The 22,917-nt window shown below is 40.4% G+C and overlaps 1 protein-coding gene across 3 annotated transcripts in view; it reads right to left on the bottom strand.

Moving 5' to 3' along the window:
• Positions 1 to 236: 236 nt before the first annotated feature.
• The window catches only part of DOPEY2 (dopey family member 2), a 90,801-nt gene continuing 68,120 nt past the window's right edge, over positions 237 to 22,917 (bottom strand). For 2 of the 3 annotated variants that reach the window (XM_019528906.1, XM_019528907.1), the window contains exons 25-37: positions 22,259 to 22,363; positions 22,104 to 22,170; positions 20,683 to 20,824; positions 18,975 to 19,057; positions 18,627 to 18,736; positions 17,513 to 17,659; positions 17,004 to 17,065; positions 14,481 to 14,609; positions 12,835 to 12,971; positions 12,411 to 12,466; positions 11,236 to 11,397; positions 10,665 to 10,794; positions 237 to 4,319 (exon numbers count right to left, since the gene is read on the bottom strand). In XM_019528906.1, the coding sequence (XP_019384451.1) occupies positions 4,059 to 4,319; positions 10,665 to 10,794; positions 11,236 to 11,397; positions 12,411 to 12,466; positions 12,835 to 12,971; positions 14,481 to 14,609; positions 17,004 to 17,065; positions 17,513 to 17,659; positions 18,627 to 18,736; positions 18,975 to 19,057; positions 20,683 to 20,824; positions 22,104 to 22,170; positions 22,259 to 22,363 (1,591 nt within the window). In that variant the 3' untranslated portion in view covers positions 237 to 4,058. The remainder of the gene's footprint in view (positions 4,320 to 10,664; positions 10,795 to 11,235; positions 11,398 to 12,410; positions 12,467 to 12,834; positions 12,972 to 14,480; positions 14,610 to 17,003; positions 17,066 to 17,512; positions 17,660 to 18,626; positions 18,737 to 18,974; positions 19,058 to 20,682; positions 20,825 to 22,103; positions 22,171 to 22,258; positions 22,364 to 22,917) is intronic. The other variant, XM_019528908.1, reaches the window with a different exon arrangement.

Raw genomic sequence — 22,917 nt, 5'->3', positions numbered from 1 at the left:
CCTACTCCCACAAAGCTGTAAAGTGAAGAGGCAGTTCTTTTAGACAGACCCTGTCTTCTCACATATATAATAAATGATATATATCTATCACTGTATACAGAATTCTGTATTGGGGCTTGATAAATCGGAAAAGGTCCAGTGACTTTTAAGAGACAGATTAAATAAAGTTACAGGTAAAGGCATCTTATCAAGAATGACAATGGAGTTAAAACATTAACAAGGTCCATTTGAAAACATATTTTAAAATAACATTTAATATTATTACAAGAATTACATTCAAAAGGTAACATTGAACACACTTGGCAATTATTTCATATATAACATTTCAAAGTTCTGCTACTCTTTGGCAGTAATATTTATTATTATAGATACTATCAACTTTTTCTTCAGAAAAATTGAACCTTTGAAAACCAACTGCTATACACTATAGCTATGTTATTTCAAAGTCACAGTTTCTATAAAAACAATTGAACTACACATTTTGTTTGGAATCAAGCAATCCTAAGCAAAAGTATTCTACTGGTCTTATAATCTAACTTTTTGCTAAAGTTTCTTAGGGTCTTCTGTGCATAAGTTGTACTGCTTTACTTACACCATTGTGAAGCAGTACAACCCACCACAAACCATGGGTAGGCAATTACATCTGCACAAAAAGTGCTATAAATGTGTAAAGCTAGTTGAAAATGAAAATGGAAATAAGTTACACTAGTAGACAGACCTCTATGCCGATATAACTGCATCCATAATGTATGGCATATGCATTGTACTAAGATAACTATTTCAATTAAAAAAAAAAATCGAACTCTTAACCACTACAGCTTTTGCAGTGGTACAAAGTCAGTATATAGACAAGGCCATTGACACTCAAATAAGTTTTCTTCTTTAGTGCAATGATTTTACTGTTAAACAAGTGGTGAAAGAAGCATTTCTGAAGCAGCCCATGAAAACAGGCAGAATGTCATGTGGAAGGTGGGGAATTTAGAAGCAAGTGACAAAAAAGAGGCTCTCAAAGTCATCTGAAAAAAAACTGAGTATTGAAGAGAACATGTGGCTGAGAGGTTAATGTTATTTGGTTGCTATATGGAAAAGCCTTTTTGATCAAAGGCATACTATACTCCTAGCCTGATGGGAAACAGGGAATAGAGCAAGAGAAGGGAACAAGTCAGGGAAAATGGTTCAGCCTCAGAAGAAAGTGTGAAATCAAACTGTTGAGGAGGCTGTGAGCAGACAGACTGTACAGGCCTTAATTTAAAAGAGGACTAAAAATGAAGGATCTGATGGATCCTTGATTATAACAGCTTCGGAATAAGTACTTTACTAGCCTTGGGTAGGATGAGGAGAGTCTTTGACTGGTAATACACTGGGGCTCCTGTCACAGAACTCGAATTAAAAGTAAAACTATCAAATTACCCTGAGTGTTAGCAATATATGCTTATTATTTTGAACGGAAACACTTTAAAAACATATTTCTGTTTAATAATGTTTTGCTCCAGTTTTTAATTGTATAGTAAATTATGTTTAGAAAGAACAGTACATATTATCTGTGAATATGCCAAAAGGTTTCATAGATTCAGTCAGTCAACAGATTACATTCAGAAAGAAGTGTGATTAATTCACATTCATAAGAAGCAAATAATGCCATACTTTGCTCTATTTTACTAGTAGACCTAATTGTATCAATGTTTAAAAATGACTGTAATTTCATGTAGGACAATAAAGGAGTATTTAATCATTGTTACAGCATAATTACAGTAAAGCATGTTTTGCATGTTTCACCATTTAATCTGGTACCCAAATAAAGATGCAACTGTACTGACGATTTCAAGCCAATGTATTAGGAGTAGCTTGTATTTCTATGCAAGTCTTGAAACTGCGCTCCCCCATACACTGTCTCAAAGCCTTTTGGGCATCTTTACACATGCTCTGGTGGGGGCAGGGGGGGTGACGCTTTAATTAGAGTGGCTCTCAGAAGCTGCTCTAATTAAAGTGCCCAGCCCACAGCATCTTGTATAATCAGCGTCATGCACTTAAAAGTGGCAGCAGGAGTGCTTTAACTAAGGTTCGTTCAATAAGCCTTAGTTAAAGCACCCCCATTGCCATATTGAAGTGGGTGGACGCTGAACATATGCGACTCCAAGGCTAATTCTAATTAAAATGTGTCAAAGTAGGCACTGGGCATTTGTATGGGTGCCCTTTCCCCCCCTGCTTTGGTTAAAACAGGACTGTTGTCTTGACAGGCTTAGTTTAGCAATGACAGTCTCAATTAACACTGGTAGCAGTAGCCAAGTGCACACCTTTCACCCTGACAAACATGAAATGTATACAGACACCCCAAACATAAAAGTACCTCAAAATAATTCAACCTACATAATTATTTGTACTTTCTGGGACTTATAGGCAGTTTGAAAACTCAAGAATGTTTGCTTTTGAAGAAATGTTCTAGTAATTCTCCAGCAGTGGCTGCCATTATGAGGTTAATTATCTATCTGACTGTAAGTAAATGCATCCTCTTAGGCAGTTCAAGACTTTTAGCCATGTACTTCAGGGAAGGAATCAATCAATCAACCTATTTCCCCACTCTCCTAAATTCATCAGAACTGCTTTGCCAGCACAGCCCCAGAGGTTGCTCTTGAACCTTTCAGTCACAGCACTATGAACTGAAACACTCCCATCTCTTGTGCCACGAAACGGCAAAAAAATTACCTGTACTAAGAATTTAAAAAAACTACGTAACACATATTTGCTTTTGATTTGTACGTACCTTATATATGGTAACATACAATTTTTACATGGGCTATCTTCATTAACTTACTGTTCAAAGGCTGTAAGGTGGCTTTAGTCACTGAAAGAATAGCTGAACAAAACATTCTTTCTTTTTTGAAGAATGACCAGTTTTGAATGATTATGTAATTTGCATTCAAAAATTCAAGTGGTGTAAATTACAAAATGTTATTGCCTAGGTCTCTTTTCTCACTATATAATCACTGATCTTGCAACAACAGATTAATATAATATAGATTTGAGATTCTAAATACAATAGATCTGCAATTTTATTTACAACAAAATAAAAGATTGCTTAATCTGAAAAAAAAACCTGTTGATATTTAATTTACTCCTTGGATTTGTAAATGTTTGGGCCAGAGTTACAGAAGATAGCACAAGAAGTAGAACTTAAACTTCAGAAAAGTGTATGCAGACTGACTCTCCACTAATATACAATTATCAGTTTGGACATTCGTACAAACTTCTTGCTTTTACCTTTAGGAAATAGAAGAATGGTTCTATAAACCAGATTAAAATACTTGCATTGCAACTTTTTAGATGAATAAAAAAAATTGTCACATTCATTAATGAATCAAAAACTTTGCTTCTTTGTTTATACAAAGTTTTCTTCAGTTCCTCATGTCAGAAAGAAAAGGAGAATAGTGGTGACTTCTCTTGGTAACCAAATTATGCCCTTTGGGCGGTATTACACATGCTCTGGGGGTGGAAGGGGCACCACTTCAATGACAGTGGCTCTCAGAGCCACTCATTAAAGTGCTATAGCATCTTTTGTATCAGTGTAGCCCTGCTTCAAAATGGTGACGGGGCACTTGAACTAAAGCTTGACAAAAGAGCTCCTCAAACAAGTTTTATTTCAAGCGCCCTTGCCGCTGTTTTGAAGCACAGAGATGCTAATACACAAAACACAGGAGGCTGCTGGAGCACAGTAATTTCCATGCTCCAGCAGATTTGATTCATCGAATCTGCTCCAACATGCTAGAATTACACTGCATCGGAGCAACCTCCACACTTGTGTACAGGCACACTTTGTTGCCATAAATGTTAAGCATAAGTCCTTGCTGTTCAAGACAAATTGAGACACCCAAATTAAGAATGATTTACTTCATATCCATAAAAGCGGGGAGAGAGGAAAAAAAAGCTGACATACAGTTTCAAAACGGGGGAAAAGAAATGAGTAACAAGTGTCCTTACAGCAATTACATCTCACCCTTATTCATATTACAGCTCTCCCTTGGTTTTACTACTTATTCAACACATATTGTTTAACAGATGACTTAGCTCTCTAGAGTTTCCAAAAAGTCACATTCAACACTTTCTTCAAGTTGCTTCAAGATCTTTGTGCCACTACCAGCAGGATATTTGACTGATAAATACATTGAACTCTGTGCTTTTGGGGACCCATCACCTTTTGTTTTAAATGCAGAGCTCAGAGTCCTGAAGAAGGGCATTAGTTGTGTGATACTGGATACAGAACGAAGGTTCAAAAGAGGAAACTCAGATTTTTTTGAAGTTCTCTCATCAGCATTGTTTGTTTCCTGTAAAGAAGCACATACACAAGAAGCCTCACTAAGAGTTCTGGAGTAAGATACCGTTTTTTTTCTGTGTATAATTTGGCTGAAATCTGCACTAGTCACTTTTCTCAGTGCATGGGGGGGAGGAATATCTGTGACCTTTAATTCTATGCTTTTCTGCATTATCAAATGATTTGAACAGCTCCTCCTTACATTCCACTCTTTGTTAAAAAGTGAGGCCTGTGAGCAGTCTCTCACTTTGGGGTCATGCATCACAGAGTTCTCGTAGAAAACTGCACCTCCACCACTACACCTCTGACTTGCAGAGACGGCAGAAGGCCAACTCCACCTCTGGTTCTTTTCCACAGCTATGTGCAGCCACTAGGCAAACTGATCAGATGACACAGACTTAAGTGCCAACAACATGCAGCCAGCTCTCCCTTTCCCTCACCATATATGATCATTTTATTACTGTCACGATGGACAATGTTTGGATGAGATCTGATCATTCATAAGCCTATGAAGCTGAATTCCAGTGGGAGGATGTGCTTGTGGGAAGGAGGGAGCATTCACAAGTATGGCACAGCATCCTTCAGTTGAAGCTACATGGCATGGATGTACACCAAAACTGAACTGTGTGGCATACATGGATATTCACCCCAATCAGATTTACTCCTGCGGTATTTAGCTGCTATATGTACCTAATGTGAAGGTAAGTACCTAATCAATTTTATAATTTTTATATCTGTCTGTATTGCAGTATTTTATATAAAAGTATTTTTGTAATTTCACGATGTAACTAGACAATAAATCAAATGAGGTATTTAGCTTAGACCCAAGACGCTGTCTGCCTGTAATAGGGCAAATCAACTCTACAATAAAGCAGCATCTGAGAGAAATGGAGCTTCAGTCAGGGGAATTCCAGGTACCTCAGGCTGACCAGAAATTTTTAGATGACTCATGAGCAATTCAAATAACGCTTTTGAAGGGTAAGTGGCTGAGGAGGCTTTTTAGAGTCTAGCTAGGACAGGATCAGTGTCTTTGAACCTCGGGCTTTGGAGGTTCGGTGCTCCCAGTGCCCAGAGCTGGCAGATTCAGCAGGCTAATTTTTTTTAAAAGTACTGGCAGCAGGGCTGGTCCAAGGGTAATTGGTGCCCTAGGTGAACTGTGTACCTCAGTGCCCCCACCACTTCCAACATAGATGAGAATAAGAAGTCTAGAATGACCTTTTACATGTACTTATTTGATATTCAAAATTAACAATAACAAACATTTTTAGTGAAAGAAATCTGTGTCACGAGCTGCAAGATCATGTAGGAGTAGGGGTTCATTGTTTAGGATCATGTTCCCAGCAGTATGCTGTTGTCATAAGTCCGCCTGAGAGTTGAAAAGGTAGGAGTCACGATTCTAGTGATCTTTCCTCTGAGATCTTTTCAGAGGTCTTTCTCCCCATACTGAACCAAAGGTCTTACACTAGGGATGGGCAATTATTTTGGGCGGAGGGCCACTTACTGAGTTTTGACAAGCCATCAAAGGCTGCGTGACAGGCAGCCAGGAGCAGATATTAATTTTCTAATTTTTTTTAGGGGCCCCGTGGGCTGGATAGAATGGTCTGGGGGGCCACATCTGGCCTGCGGGCCTCATTTTGCCCGCTCCTGTCTTAGGCCAAGGCAGAGCTTTAGCCGACCAGGGCTATTATTTAGAATGATGTTTCTGTTATTTTGTTCTGCATATAATTTTGGCGCTCCCCAAATTTTGGTACCCTAGGTAACCGCCTAGTTCACCTAACGGTTGGACCGGCCCTGACTGGAGGGGCTCTCAGGAGGGCTAGAGCATGAATGGAGCGTACTCCTGGTGACTGGGGCGGCATGGCTGCATGGGCGGTGGCGGTGGAGCCTGGTGGTGGTGAGCAGGGAATTTCCGCAGATGCTGCCGGCCGAGTGGTGGCAGCAACGGTCAATCAGGGACTGCCTGCAGACACCGCTGGTGGTGCTGGCAACAGTGTGGCAAGCAGCGACTGCCTGCAGGTGCCACCAACAGTGTCAGTGGCGCCTTTTTGTAGGGGGTGAACCTCTGGGCTAGGGTGTAGCCAGATTAGAGAGTAAGAAACTTTACTTGTTTTGCTGGTTTCCAAACCTATGTTCAGATTTGCATGTACATATTCTTTCTCCCATGTAAAAAATCCTTTTGCTCTTTTGTTTCTTTACTGATTACCTGTGGAAAAAGGGATTGTTGCACGAGTGATATTTCAAGCTAGGCCTTTCTACAGAAAAGGGCATCTAAAATTTCTCTCACAACCCATGCAGTGGCCATCTGGTGCTAGCAGAGATTCTCTTACTGCAGCTGCAGGGTTTGGTGTAAGGGCAGTGGAGCTGAGGCTTGCTGGGGTTACAAAGTTATCCCAGAGCAACCTTGATTTGTTCCTTGAGGCAAGTGGCAGCACAGTGGGAAGAAATTCAAGGCTCTAAGCCCCCCCACAAATGGGTTTGTCATAGTACACACCTACAATTGGACAACTCAGTCCAGTTTGGGAGGACTCAAATTTTCTCATACTGAAAACTCTCCTATAGCAGTATCCATCCACACATGATGTTTGTTACCATTTCCAGTTGGCCAGGACACAATGGTTTATTCAAGAAGTCAAGAACCTGGCATCAGTTATTCACCCTGACTGCTGACAGACATGGGAAAAAACTCCAACCCCCACCCCCATCCAATGCGTCACCAAAAGAGGCAGCACATTAGTTCAACACAGCTCCACAGCATCTGTATAGATCAGACACTTCAATGGGGCTTTTTAGCACCTTCATCTAATAGCTGATTCAGTCAGCTATTAGACAAGCATGCTAAAAAGCCCTACTGAAGCACCCAGTCTTACAGATGTTGGGTGAGCTGGGTCAAACTAACATGATGCCTCCTCTGGGCATGTGCTATATATATATTTTTTAATTACGTTTGTAAGCAGTCTCTGTTATTTCTTGGCTGGGCTGCAGCAATGCAATACACCAAGACATTGAACATGCTGTGCTAAAGAAATGCTAATTAGAATGAGAGAGTGCAATGTGTCTTCTATAACAGACTATCACAAGCATAAGTTTGGCCCCTGCAGTGTACTGAGTGTTCTTTGGGAAACAAGATTCCAATCCTGATCTTTATGGTACTCAGTGGCCTGGGTGCTGGATAGCTGAGAGACCAACAAGTGCCTCAGGAATGCTGTCTGTGGACAACTACACTGTTCCTCTGACAAAACAAAACTCTACAAGCTGGTCTGTGTTGGAGGCATAACGTAAGTAGGCCCAGAAAAGACTGCTGAATGAACTCTCAGAAATTAAAAACCATCACAATTCCTTGGAGCAAGGTTTGCAACAAACAGTCTGCTGCTCCAAACACACAACACATTTCTTTGACCTTTCATTTGCTAATATAAATATAGGTGTATGCATTTTCAAAAACCCCCAAAACTATCAAACCACATGTATACTACACATATATACTATGTTAATCATGTTGCTTAATCCTGTCCTGGATTAGGAATCAGCCTGCTCCAAGAACCTGTCTAGAAAAGAACAAATAGAAATAGAGTTTGGGAAAATATCTGAATCCTTGGCTGAGAAAACAGATTACCTGCATGCTAAGTCTATAGCAAATCAGACAGTCATTTCATAGAATTGTAGAAAGTTAGGGTTGGAAGCGACCTCAGGAGGTCATCTAGTCCAGTTCCCTGCTCAAAGCAGGACCATCCCCAACTAGATCATCCCAGTCAAAGCTTTGTCTAGCCAGGTCTTAAAAATCTCCAAGGATGGAGAGTCCACAACTTCTCTGGGTAACCTGTTCCAGTGTTTTACTACCCTCCTAGAGGGAAAATTCTTCCTAATATCTAATCTAAACTTCCTGTGCTGCAACTTGAGACTGTTGCTCCTTGTTCTGTCATCTGCCACCACTGAGAACAGTCTAGCCCCATCCTCTTTCAAACACTCCTTCCAGTAGTTCAAGACTGCTATTAAGGCCCATCTCAGTCTCCTCTTCTCTAGACTAAATAAGCCCAGTTCCCTCAGTCTTGCATCATAAGTCATGTCCCCCAACCCCCTCCACATTTTGGTTGCTTTCCACTGGATTTTCTCCAATTTGTCCATATATCTTTTCTGTAGTTGGGGGCCCAAAATTGGACAAAGTACTTCAGATGTGGTCTCACCAATGCTGAATAGAGGGGAAGAATCACTTACCGTGACCTACTGGCAACACACCTACTAATGCAACCTAGTATGCCATTAGACTTGGCAACAAGGGCATACTGCTGTCTCATATTCAGCTTATTGTCCACTGAAACCCCCAGGCCCTTTTCTGAAGAGATGCTGTACTGGTGCATGGGATTTTTCCATCCTAAGTGCAGGATTTTGCATTGGTCCTTGGTGAATCTCATGAGATTTCTTTTGGCCCAATCCTTCAGTTCCTTGAGGTGTCTCTGAAACCTAGCCCTACCCTGCACCATGTCCACTGCTTCCCTCAGCGTGGTGTCATCTGCAAAGTTGCTGAGGGTGCACTCAATGCTATTTTCCAGGATGTTGATGAAGAGATTGAACAAAACCAGCCTCAGGACTGACCCCTGGGGCACTCAACTTGATACTGGCTGCCAACTAGACATCAAGCCACTGATTACTACTCTCTGAGCCCAATGCTCCACCCAGTTTTCTATCCAGCTTACAGCCCATCATTCAGCCCCTACTTTCTTAATTTGCTTGCGAGAATGTTGTGGGAGACCCTGTGGTTGCCAGAACCAGAGGGGTTACTATCATGAGCAATAAATGTATGCTCTTGGGGACATCCAGGTAATTGTCTAGCAGTTAAGATTAGCTAATGTAAAGCTTGCAAGTTTGCAACCCACAAGTGGAATTTGTCACAATTTAACCAAAGTGTTGAATCTAACTGCTTGCACTGATCATGGGACTGACTGGGCCCCCAAAATAAGCAAAACTGCAAGATTAACTGATCTAACAGGTTTTTTACAGATCAGCCATAACAAGATCTGACCACCTAATATAATTAGCACACTCCAAGGAATCCAAGGAATAAGAAACCAAGGGGTTGAGCTTGGGCAGGGTAATGCTAATTTCAAACCTCAAAGTAATGTGGTGTGAAATCTGCTTATTGGGTGAACCTGAGTTCAGGTGGTAACCTTTCATGATAATTTCTAACATCTTTTAATACCATAGGGTAACATCTATAGGGCAAGACTGTGAGTGGCTCTAAAGCCAACGGATTAGCATAAGATAAGACATAAAGGAACACGCATGTCAAGTAACCAGTCTGAAAGATGGGACAGAAGGACCATCACTGTACCAAGCTTGGACCCTGGACTCCCAGTGTGAGTGAGAACCGGATCCTGACCAAGGGACCTTCCCAGTGACCCCCCAAACAGTGTTGATCACAGCTGTCTGACTTCCTTGGAACAACTTGGCACGCACCTGGCATAGAGGGGCTGCTGGTAAGTTGCCAACCCCATGTGGGAACTCTTTGTCATTTTGTCTATCTGTTGTTATTATTTACTATTAGCTCTTTATAATTGTACTATTTGTTTGGCCCACAAACCTTTCTGTTAACTGTTGTATGCTAAGCTATAAGTAAATTTGCCTTTACTTCACTCCCGACTCGCCTCCTCGATCCCAAACCCAGCAGCCTAACAGCTGATACACTCACAGCGCCTAGCTGGCCTGTGATAGACCCACATTCACAGAGCCAGTCACCTCATCATAGAAGGCAATCAGGGTTGGTCAGGCATGACTTGCCCTTGGTGAATCCATGCTGTTCCAATTCCCCTTGTTCTCCTCCAAGTGCTTATAAATGGATTCCTTGAGGATCTGCTCCATTAATTTTCCCAGGAACTGAGGTGAGGCCACTCTATAGTTCCCTGGATCCTCCTTTTTCCCTTTCTTAAATATGGGTACTATGTTTGCCTTTTTCCAATCTCCTGATTGCCATGAGTTTTCAAAGATGATGGCCAATGGCTCTACAATCACATCAGCCAACTTCCTTAGCACTCTCATGTGCATCCCACCTGGCCCCATGGACTTGTACACGTCCAGCTTTTCTAAGTAGTCCCTAACCTGTTCTTTCAGCACTGATGGCTACTCACCTCCTCCCCAAACTGTGCTGCCTGGTTAAATGCAGAAAGGATCAGTTAATTATCCAAAATCCTCAAATTGCATACAGTGTAATAGGATTATAATCTAAGAAGATCAGTCTTAAAAATTTAAGGAGCTTTCTAACATGGCCTCTGCCTATCTAGCTTTCTTAAATGAGTGAAAACAACTCTTCAGAATTACCATATTTAATGTAAACAGAGAGCATGCATGTAATAATGCAATACTTTACCCCATATTTCATCTTTAACAAGTCCATGATTCTAATGATGTGTGGTTTACATTCCTGGTGATTTTCTATTAGATGCGAAGTCATACTGCAAGCCTCTGTGTCCACTTCTGGGACAAAGGCCCATCTGTACCTGAAACAAATGTATAGGTCAGAAGTCATACACAGGAGTCCTGTTGTTGGATCACAACAACAGCTGCGTGCTCAGATTGAGTGCAACTCCCACACCATTATTTTAACATTGTAACCGTCTTTGCATACTCTAATACAAAGCTGCGTTCTGTGGTCACAGATGTGTTTACATATTGAAATGATAGAGAATTCCCATCCCACACATATCCTTCCCCCATGACAATTTTTTGTGCTGAAATCAGTGAATACTCTCATGGTGTGATATTTACATAATTTACAGAATATGCCCCATACTTATGACAGAAAAGACTGCAGACAGTACTAAATCACGAAGGAGAACAAAATTAAATACAGACTACATCTATGCATTTTAAAAGAAGGGACACAAACAGTAAATTATCTATAGTACCAGATACTAAGTATATGTAACTATAAGACTCACATTTGAAATAACTGCATCTTGTCAGGTGGAAAAGAAAGTGCTGTGTCCAAGAACTTACAAGCTGATAAATACAAGAACAGCTCATTCTGCTGGATGTCACCAATTAAAAGGCCACTGCCATCACCTGAAGCTTTCTGTCTGCTTACTTTGCTGTTGCTCCTACTTGATTTACAGTGAAGAAAAGCAACATAAAAAAAGCATTAAATATTTTATATCAAGCAGAGGGTTAGACACTAGGGGTGTGTAAATTGGGCCGTATTTGATTTGGATTTGGCCCAATTCAGGGGACAGTGATTTGATTCGGATCACTGTCCCTGCTTTGATTTGGCCTATTCCGAATCTGACGATTTGATGCGGATTTGGAGAATCAGCAATTTGGCTATAGACGCAGCTTTAAATGTTTTTTCTACATACCTCGAAGTACCAGCTGCGGCTTGTGAACACTGAGATGGTGGGGTGGACAGAGAGTCCCACAGGGGTGTGGGGGTACTCCCCATGTGCTCCATGCCATACCCGGAAGTGCTTCTGGTCCACTTCCGGGTTCACCACTGGGGACCCCCCGCACTCCCATGGGACACTCTATTCACCCCACCATTGCAGTGTTCAATGAGCCATGCCTTGTACCTTGAGGTATATAGAAAAAGCTTTTATAGCTGTGTCTATGTCCAAATTGTCAAATCTCTCTGAATCAATTTGGAGGCTTCTGATTTTGTTCAGAGAGATTAAAGGGTCTGATTCGATTTGGATTCGAAGATTAGTCCACTGAATCAGGCTGAATCTCCACCAAATCAAATCAGCAACTGAAGCTTCGCACAGCCCTATTAGACACGTCAAAGGTTAATTTATATTCTTTTTTTCCCCTCAGAACACAATAATGTCAGTAGAGACATAAAAACAACTAAACATTTATTTTAAAAAACCTGGGAAGTAGTCAAGTACTAATTTGGCTCTTCTTTTTTCTGTAAGCAGTGAATACTCATTTCCAGAACTTAAAGAATTAGCTACCCTAAGATACCTATTTATGTCAATGAAGGACTTTTAAGAAATGCAATGCCAGTGCAGTTATAAGCCACTGTGAATTTTTAAAGTTCTGAAATTTCAGTTGGGACAGCCACAAACACCATGCTTACAAAGAACTGGACCATGTTTACTAACTGCAAAGAATCAATTCTTACTTTGGTGGTTCATCCTCCTCAGTTAAGTCATCTTCCAGCTGTATAAATGTCTGAATCTTAAAGAAAAAAAAAGTAGGTACTTTCTTTTTGGAATTTTTAGAATATTTTTAGATATACATCCAGCTTGTTTACAGGAAACCCCTGCTTCCTATGCAATCAGGAATAATAGGGCAAGTTTTATTTTAACCTCAAGTCTTACAAGACACATCAGCCTAGAACAAAAGTTAGTTTCTTACACAAATCTATTAATAAACAGCAACATCAAATGCACTTCCTAATCACACCAAGATCCCTTACAGATTTTCTAATATGAAGTTGGTTTCAAATTGTGACAAGACTTACAGTTGCAGAGAAGTACATTTAGAAGAAAGGAATCTAGTAAGGTATGGAAAATAAAGGTAATATTTAAACTATTGTCACTTACCAATTCAGTCACCATAATTGGCCATAAAGAAGTTAAATGCTGTGGAGAAATTCTTAGCAACAGAACTCTGAAAAAGAGAAACATCTGGGCAGCAACTACAGAAGTCTGTCCCACACGCAGGTTTTCTGTCAGTCGTTCTAAAATGTATTTTCAAAAAAGTTACATTGATCATGTACATAAAGCTAATTATTTTGGTAAACTAAAACTGCAGAAAAATGTAGCTTGTTTAGACTGTATCAGTCAGTTTTAATTGACTACCATTTCTGTTCCATTAATGATAATGTCTACAATTCTCTCAAACCAAAAGGTTTGTTCTCCCCACCTTTTGTAAGAAACACAAAACAAAACTGTGTTTTATTCATTGAGTTTTTGCTTTTCCCATCTTCATCAAAAGACAAACTAGTATCTAATAACTGTAGGGGTACAGACAGAAGTGACAATGTTCACCTTATCTGGCCACAGAAAGTAGTTTATAGCCATGACCAAACACAAGTGCACAGCTGTGAACTGCTTCAAAAATGCCCAATTGGGGAAAATCTGAACCCTTGTTGTGTAAGAGTTCAAATGAAAATGTTTCAAAATATAGCATCTTCTGTAACTTATGTCTGTGCTACCTCCCAGCCTGTCACTACTTTCAGAATAGGAGTGGGGAATGGGAACAGAGGGAGTTTGGTCTGGGGTTTCTTCAGCACCTGCTGGAGAGGGAGGCAGGTGTACTGGAACCTCCCCCCAAATCCCAGGTGGGAAGGTGGGGGCTCCATTTCACTGACCCCACCCTCCAATGCCAGCTGGGAAACCCCTAGAATGAGCTCCCTCTGCTCTCTTTCTCCCCTCTGATTGGGAAACTAAAGTAGAACTGGGCCTACTCAAAGTTAAAATACAATATATTGATGACAACTGTATAGTGCAAGAGGATGTAAGTTTGTGGCTGGACCTTCTAAAAAAGAAATAATGAGGCATCACTTCCAGCTTATCTTACTATGTTTATAGTGATTTTAAGTGGGCTTCTATGTGCCTAGCATGTAACTGTGTGAAATGTCTATCCTTGATTGATTAGTATAATAAATATTTCTTTGCAATTAACTCGTGTTTGTATGTTGAAGACAAATTTTCCATATGGGCTTTCTGACAGGAACTGCTAGTGCACTCAGCTGATCTTCTGGTGAACGCATCTATGTCTCGAGAAGCTGACAAGACTGAAACCACCTCTGCCTATACTGGTGAGATACTAACACTTTTACAGCTAAATATACTGGAGTTTGCTTTGCTTTAGGCCCATTTAATAGTGAATAGTTGTAGTAATTAAAGCCTTTTTGTCATTCGTCGAACAATCTGTCATGTTAATCCTTTATACACTAGTCCTGAATCCCATTTCATGACTTAACACCTCCTATTCTTAAAACAGCATGATCTGTCAGGGAGGAAAGGTTGTTCCTCAGGGAAACTGGCTGCAGGCTCCCAGCCACCAGCGAGATTCCCCTCCTTCCTGGAACCAAAAGTGAACTTCTGTTTGGTCTGAGGGATCCCTGTAATTCAAAATTCCTGCAAAACTTTCTGAGTTACAGTGGGGAGCTCACTTCTGTCTGTGCCCTAAGGAGAACATAGCGTATTTAAATAATGTACCTTTTATAAATAAATAATCTTACCTTGTATCAATGGAAGATAAAGGTGATATTGATCAATCTCTCCACTGAAGACAGCAAAAGCCTGACGCTTTAACAGCATTGCTTTTTGCTCAAAACTTGGGAACAGTTTTAAAGAACTGCTCTGCATGTCTGGAAGAGAAACCAGTGTGTCATGTATATCATTTCTACATTAAAGGTAATAAGTAGTATATAAATTTAAAGGGAGATATCTTTATTATTTAAAAAATGTTGTTTCTATGAAAAACAGTTATAACCACTTGAAAGGAGTGATAATTGGCACTGTATAAATGTGGGTGTATGGGCAAGGGTTGGGGAGGGGAGGGCTGCCTAAAAGGGGCATCTCACACGTGGCAGGAGGCTTCTCTGCAGTTCCATTATCTACCTTTATCCTCAGGTGCTCCTCTATAAATCCATATATACAAGATTTTGGATCTCTCTGAAAAAAATCCTGGGCCATTGTAGGACCTGCCACTGATTTAAAAATCAGTTTCCAAAAATATTCTGCATATATTAAGATTTTCAAGGGTAAGGTTTTTGTTAAATTTAATAGTTGAAGTAGTACATGGAAGACAGACAGACCAAGGTTCCTTCCCCTCAAAGCCTCAGACTTGTTTAAAGCTTTTCTCCTGCCCTCCCTCAACCCTTGAAAGTTGGTAGGAAGCCTCCTATACTTAAGTCTGGAAAATGAAGTTTTGGGAGTGGGAAACCAAAAGCATGCTGCAAGCTACTGGCTGTTGCAATCTAGATCTTACAAATATGCTTCTTCTACAGACAGCTGTGTGTACTTGGGAAAATTATAGTAGGGAGTAGGCCTGTGTGAAGCAGCAAGTATTTGCTTTGGATTTGGCTGATTTAAAGGAACGGCAATTCAATTTGGTGATTCAAATCACTGTCCTGATTCGATTTGGCTGATTCGGATCAGAAGATCTGGCACCAATTCAGAGATTCAGCAACAGACTAAACAGGCAGCAGGCCTCGCCATGCTGGATAGAGCTGCCTCCAGCTGGTAAGCAGAGTGCAGCCTGGTGGTAGGCAGCTGGCAGTAGCCTCCTGTAGCACAGCCTGGCCCAACCCACCCTGCGTACATCCGGGTGCACATGCTCATCCCCACGCCCTTCCGGACCAGCGGTGCATGTGGCATGCATTGGTGGAAGCCTTCCTCCCCAAGTCCCACACCCACCCCCCCCAGCTGGACATCTTGTCCCAGCCCCAGCCCCAGCCCCAATCTCTCCCTCGCTGTGGGGGCATTGATCTGCTCCCCAACACTCCTCCCCTCCCACCTTCAGCCAGCACAACACACTTACAGCTGGAGGCAGCTGTGTCCAGTGTAATGAGGACTGCTGCCTGTTTAGTCTATGGCCAAATCTCAGAATTGGCGCCAAATCTTTTCCAAATCTATTTGGAGGCTTCCGATTTGATTTGGAGCTTTTAACTGTTCTCCCAATTTGATTTGGATTCGGTGATTCGGCCACCGAATTGGGCCGAATCTCCAAATCGAATCAGCTACTGAAGCTTTGCACAGCCCTAGCAGGGATGTCTTTCATCTTGTGAAACTGCACCATGCAGAAGCTGTTGCAATAGAAGTTTAAAACTACCCAGCAATATCCATGTAGATAAGCCTCACTGCTGTTCCTGTAGGTCACTTATGTTTTTGATTATATACATATTTTCAGAAAGGCTAATGTTGAATTTCTACAGAGACAATATAGGTTTCCCTCGTTTTATGTGGGTTCTTTATGTGCAAGTTTGCTCTTATGCAATGACACTTTTTATACCAAAAATTAGTTATGCAAGGTACATTCATTCTTATGTGATTGGTGTGGTGGAAGCTCGCAGTCAGCTGCTTTGTGCGGTGCATTGTGGGAGTGATGCACACCAAAATTTAGTCTCCTGTGCGGATCCGTGCTCCTCGCTTGCTGTCTGCGACGTGTTTCTCTAGTTGCTATCCCCATTAGGGTAACATTCACCACCATCCTGTGCTTGTGCATACTGTTGTTGGCGAGTACCAAAATTGTCTTGTAAAAGTGGTAGAAATGGGCTGGGGGTCAGTACAGTCAAGGCCTTGGAATGTATCCCTATTTTTTACATTGTAAAGTAGGTTCCCTTTATGCGAATTCAAGTTATGCGCCATTTTCCAGGAATGCATGTACAGCATAAAGCGAGGGAAATCTGTATTAAGAATCTCTTCCTAAGCAATGCAACTGCACTTCACCCTTCTAAAAATACTAGGAAAGGATTTCTGTGAATAAAATGGTTAACTGTAACTACACCTCTCTGATGTAAGTAGTCTACAAGGTCCAAATCTACCCTGCCTTCAGACTGGCACCGGTAACTGCATCTAACTGTAACTGGACTGTGTTGGCAACTTTATGAACTGTACACATACAATGCCATTAATTATTAACTACTCATTAAACAACACTAATAATAATACTAATAATAATAACTGTTAAAATATCTAACAGTCCATGTGAATTGATTTCAAATTATTTTAGTAGCAAGGTATCACTGATCAATACTCACTCATTAAATCTTTAAACATGGTTTTCTCATGTGTTAGAAGATGATCAATAATGGATCTCCAGCTGGGTAAAAACATACAGAAAACAGATCAACATTAAATATTGATGCAAATTATCTATGTGTAGAGTAGATGTACGCATCTACAGAGGGAATCATCTCACCATCTCATTTCTGAATTGATTCCAAAATGACATACATTTTATCTGGCTTATCATGCATTATATTTGACAGTCTTCAACCTGATTACATGCAGATCCAAAATCAGTAGAGAAAAATACTAACTTGTGTCATGACATGAAGAGAATTTCTTTCCTCAGCAGAGTACTGAAAACTAATTATTTTATGAAACAACATATATTTACTAGAACTAGTTATTTTGCAGTTATTTTTCTACATATTCATTCAAACTTTCCCACAGGATACAAGAGGTTGAGTAGTGAGTATCCTGCTAAATACTATTTCTGTAGATTTATAATGGAATCACAGATTGCCATGATTTCATTTCTTACTGGATGCATGAACTGTCCATTTGGAAGAAAGCTGGGTCCATATATAACTCCAGAACTTCTTTTTTCCAGGCTCGTTTAGTGTAGGCATATCCACTTAGTGAGCTGAGCAACTGGGCACCCGCACGAAAACTAGGAATGTTGTAGGCACTGTAGTAAATAAAAGGTAATTAGTATCCTGGACATGCACGTGTAACACAGAGTGAAAGCTTTGCTCCCCAGAATTTCCTGGATAGTAATAACCTACTCAGAATTCTGTTTGCTGTAGTACAGGAAAATGATCGTCACCTATACAAATGGATTAGATTGAGCATGTCAAAAGCCCTGCCAGCTAATTTCTGATGGCCATATCAATATCCTCGCAATGTAGGTTCATTAGAAATCCCAGTCCTTTTCATTCTGAATGTGAACTGAAGGATTACTGAGTGCAGGACACCAAGCAATGGATTTAGGAATCCACCACTGTGCTTACTGACAGTTGGTTCACTTACTGCAGGTCAGTCAGACCATCGTGCTTAGGGATTCCACAGAGAGAAGGGCTTTGGGTTTGTTAGCGCTTACAACAGCACTAATCATCTGGGACACTAGATGTCACCGAGGCTTCTAAAACTGAAGGCCTATGTCATCCTCCTATGGAAGATGGCTAATAACTTATTAGAGAACTCTTGGCCACTCAAGATATGGAGAAGTAGTCTGAGAACAGGTGTTTCACCTTGTGAAACTGTTGCCAACCTAGATACAAATTTTGTAATCATTAACCCGATTGCCTGTTCTTTTTTTTTTAAGGTACACGTTACTCATGATTAAGTTAGAGTTGGTTATCAGTACAAAAATTTAGATTTACTTATAGACAAAAAAAAAAAAATACTAAAAAAGGCATCTTACAGATACCCTTGACACCACCTGAATTACTGCACTAAAGATGTATTTTAAGACAACTTTCCACAAATCCTTTTCAATCTCAAACAAGACCACAGCCCTTAGAATTCACCCTTTGCCCTCATGTTAGAAATGCCAAGGAGGGAATGAATAAAATGAGGCTTACAACATGCCCCAAAGAACAGATGTAATTCTGACATGATATAAAAGAAGTAAGATGAACATCAAGTGCTCTTACCTGTGATTGCGTAAATATGGAAACACATAATAGAGCAAACGTGAGATCAGTGGCACAGCTTTCTCTTTCTCATCACTACGATAAACCATGTCCAAGAGAGAAGCCAAAACCTTTTGAAAAAAAAAGGTCCCACACTAACCTGAAGCAGGCATTTTTGGAGGGGAGTGAGCATATACTGTATTTCACAAAACTCAAAAATGGTGATCTTTTAATTTTTAGTATTATGCCAGAAAATAAAAAGAGCACCTTTGTTTTCAGCAGTTTCAGCTGGTAATTACTCTGTCAATGAAAACAGCAACTACATAAGTGGTTCCTATTTAAAGGAGAAGAACAAAATGTTCACCTTACCTCTGCAAGGAGAGAGAGAGCTTGAACACTGTATATTGAAGGGGCAGAGGCAGAGACCATTGAAGATGGAGCTATTGAAGTATCTGCAAAAACAGAACATGATTTTATGGTTTATTGCTTATAATCAGGTTTATAATTTGCATATTGACTTGGAGTGAAGTACTACTTGAAACCTGCTCATCTCTACATATACTTAACATCCACTCACAATCTCAGAAGGATTAAACATTATTGGATCATTTTAAAACTTCTTGAAAGCTATAAGCACATACCATTGTTTCCAAAAAGGTGAATGTCATCAAACAATCATATCTACAGATGCAAGATTCTAGTCTCAGTTATTTAAAGAATAAGAAAAATATATTATCACTATTTTTTGATATGGGCACCCATGTCACCACTGCATTCTTATATACAAATTACTATACTACCTATGCGCAATGTACAAGCAGAGAAGTTTTGCCAAATTTAAGTTTTTGAAGAGATCACCTGTAAAATTCTAACACAAAAGTATTAACTGTATATAAGTTACCCATTACCAAGTTCCTTAGTTAAAAAGAAAAGGCAAACTTTATGGATCCAGTTTGAACACAGTGGGAACATTATTGTTTGAATGCCTGATTTTGCTAAACATCTTCCAATAGTTTGGAATAAAAAAATAAAACTTCGGAAATGCATGCATTTTGGAAAAAAAATGAAATTTAATACTCTTTTAAAGGCTTTTTTAGAAAAAGTGTTAGTTATGTCTGTTATCCTCTATTCCAAATAGGCTTTTTAAAGCCTATTTATATCCTTTACTAGTTCATATCACATAATACATTACAATACCTCACATAACGAAAAATGAATAATGATGCTAAACTTTTCAAGCCTCAGTATGAAAACACCACCACTCTTAAATGCAGGGGTGGGCAAAATGGTGGATCCGGCTGGCAGCTGGATTCCGTTTCCCAGCAGCCCCTGCCCACATTGCTGTGGCAAGTTTCCATGGCAACCCCAGCAGTGGCTGTGCCATTACAGGCAGGGCCCAGATTTCCATGTGAAGACCAGCCCCAGCAGCACTGTCTGGGTGCGCGGTTGGGCAGGGAGCTGCTCTGCAGCCAGTGCTAGGATCCTGCAGTGGTGACAGCATGGCCCAGAGCCAGGGCAAAGGTCTCCATGGAAACCTGGCCCTGTGCTGTCACAGCACCCCTGCTGGGGTTGCCATGGAAACTGGCAGCAGTGATGTGGGCAGGGGCTGCTGGGAAATGGAGTCTACTACAGGCCCGATCTGGCCCACAGGCCAGACTTCGCCCGCCCATGTACTAAAGCGTGCCAGAGCAGAAAAATCAAAATGATCAGTACCTTATAAACGAGAAAGCAATGATGACAAACATATTCTCTCATTATGAAAGTAGTTTCTATGCTTTTTGAATTTTTAATTTATAATGATGCCAATTTCTAGAACACTGAAAATACATTATGTACATGTACAGCAATACTTCTCCAATATTAATCATGTGATATACAAATACTTACTAAATGACACTTGCAATATTTGATCTTTTTAAAATTTAAATTGTGACAACATACGCTCTTGGGACTGTATTTTTTCAATTTAAAAAACTTGTATGAAAAAGAATTATTTTTACCAGAGCAAAATGCTAGATATTCACTAAACCTTATTCTATGTGATACAGAAAAGCTGGCCAAAAGATCTGATGCTTACCACAAGTATCTTCAACCTGGGATTCGTCTAAAGAGATCTGAGGCTGTGCTTTTACTTCCAGATTCCGGCTTAGCCAGCTCGTCTGTTCCAGAGAGGAACCAGCAATGTTCCCCACAGCTTCTAAGATTTTTTGGGTCACCTCCTAAAAAAGTAACCAACACAACCCTATATTTGAGAAGAGTTTCTGGCATCTGGCCAGTTCAGAGTGGAATAACATGCAGGTACTAAGTGGCATCCTTATGGGTTATCCTTATTTATTATCTTTGCAGGGTGCATGCAAAACCTTTTACTCAAATGTTTATATGCAAGTTTTATCAAAGACTTAGAAAGGAAAATAACCATCCCATTTTAGTTTTGCTTCCCATGCAAAGTAAAGCTCAGTAAGTATCATATAAACCAGTGAGGATACTGAGTTTTAAAGGAGCTTTTCTCCTCTGGCTTCTCAACTTTCTCCTCTCGCTGACCCACATAAACCATCTGATCAAGATGTTTTTTCAATTCTACTGAAGCACTTACACTAGTCTCAAATGAAGACTGCAGTCAAACTGCACAATTTAGGAGTTCTTTCAAAGATTTGTTTGTTTTGAATCTGTCTTCCAACTTTTGAAAAAAGTTGCACCACTGTGCCTAATTTTCCTGTAGTCTAAACTGAGCAATCTGAAAACTATCAACTTTTTCTTTTAGATATGGCTAAGATATACCCTTCTTCCAGCCTCACATTTCAGCAACAGTGCTACTCCCAGTAAATCAAGAAGAGGTCAAAAACTTCAGCTTTCTCTTCCCTCAGCAACAGAGCTGCTATGAAATGCAAACAGCTCACTGTGTAGTCACCTTTCTGGCCAATTTTTGCAGCAGAATTGGAGAAAGCCACTAGTTCTATCACCATCAATCATGACCACGTAAAAGTTTCTGTATTGAAAATCTCTTCTCAAATTCACAGTCAAAAGCTGGATATGACATCTGTAGGGCCTGAACTATCCCAGAGAATCTGAACAAGAGGAGGAAGAATCTTATGTTTATCCTCATCTTATTTCCATGGTAGATAGTTTGACTATTTAGGTGACTAAATCAAAGCCATTTGCCACAAAACTCCCAGTGACTTCAGTGGAAGTAGACAGACTCGTTTCACTAATCACTTTTGACAAAATTTCAGCAGCTACATAAATCACATATTCTGGTGATGTCATAGTTGTGCTATGCATTTAAACCTGGAGGATAACATCACCAAAATATGTGTGGGGAACACAATTTGGCTAGTCAGGATCAGGACAGGTCACATTTGTGTATATTTTGGACAAAATTCCATACCAGATGAAAAATAACATTTTCCAGATGCTCACACCCTTACTGGACCTCAAAAGTGTGGTTTAAAATTCAAACACTGTTGTGCTAGGTCTGTGAAAAAAATATGCATGTAGTACCTGCAGGTCTTTTTGATCCTTTTTGTTCTCCAGGGTAGGTGTTCTGGTCACTAAGTCATTTAGGGTACTGGAGGAGAAAAAGAATTTACCTCAAGTTAGTGAAATGGAGAGTTTTACTCAATATATTCATACTCTCAGCTGCTCTTAGGCTGTACCTGAGAAGCAGGAAATATCCAGGGGGAGCCAAGTTCAATTGCACAGATTCCTTCAGCAGTGCTAATACTGACTGAAAGTTCTCCTGCAAGGCTGGGGCAGGAAATCTGTGAAAAGATAGATAAAACTGATATCAAGATATGCAACAGCCATAGACACAGAAAATGCTGGCTCCCTAAGATTAGACTTGGGAGGGAGAAAGCACTTAATTAGTTATGTTTGTGTTCAAGTATGGCACCCTGTTAAAGAGGATATGTTACCACATTCCATCAGTGCACTAATCTAATAACGTGAAAACACAGTTAAAAAGAAGGCAGGATTCAGGACTTCAGCTGTCTGCAAGCTAAAGCCTGGTTGGCAATGAGTGGAATATAGTTTCATAGTTAGTAGGGTTGGAAAGGACCTGAACAGATCATCAAGTCCGACACCCTGCCTTGGCAGGAAAGAGTACTGGGGTCAAACGACCCCAGCAAGGTGATTGTCGAGCCTTGTCTTAAAGACCCCCAGGGTAGGAGCCAGCACCACTCCTCTTGAAAGTTAGTTCCAGATCCTAGCTACCCTGACTGTGAAGTAGCGCCTCCTGATATCTAGCCTGAATCTACCCTCTGCCAGCTTGTGACCATTATTTCTAGTCACTCCTGGTAGTGCTCAGGGAAACAGG

This window comes from Crocodylus porosus, unplaced genomic scaffold, assembly GCF_001723895.1.
Source record: "Crocodylus porosus isolate Cpor-Errol unplaced genomic scaffold, CroPor_comp1, whole genome shotgun sequence".
Taxonomy (NCBI): Eukaryota; Metazoa; Chordata; order Crocodylia; family Crocodylidae; genus Crocodylus; species Crocodylus porosus.
This window is presented reverse-complemented; position numbering and strand designations above follow the sequence as displayed.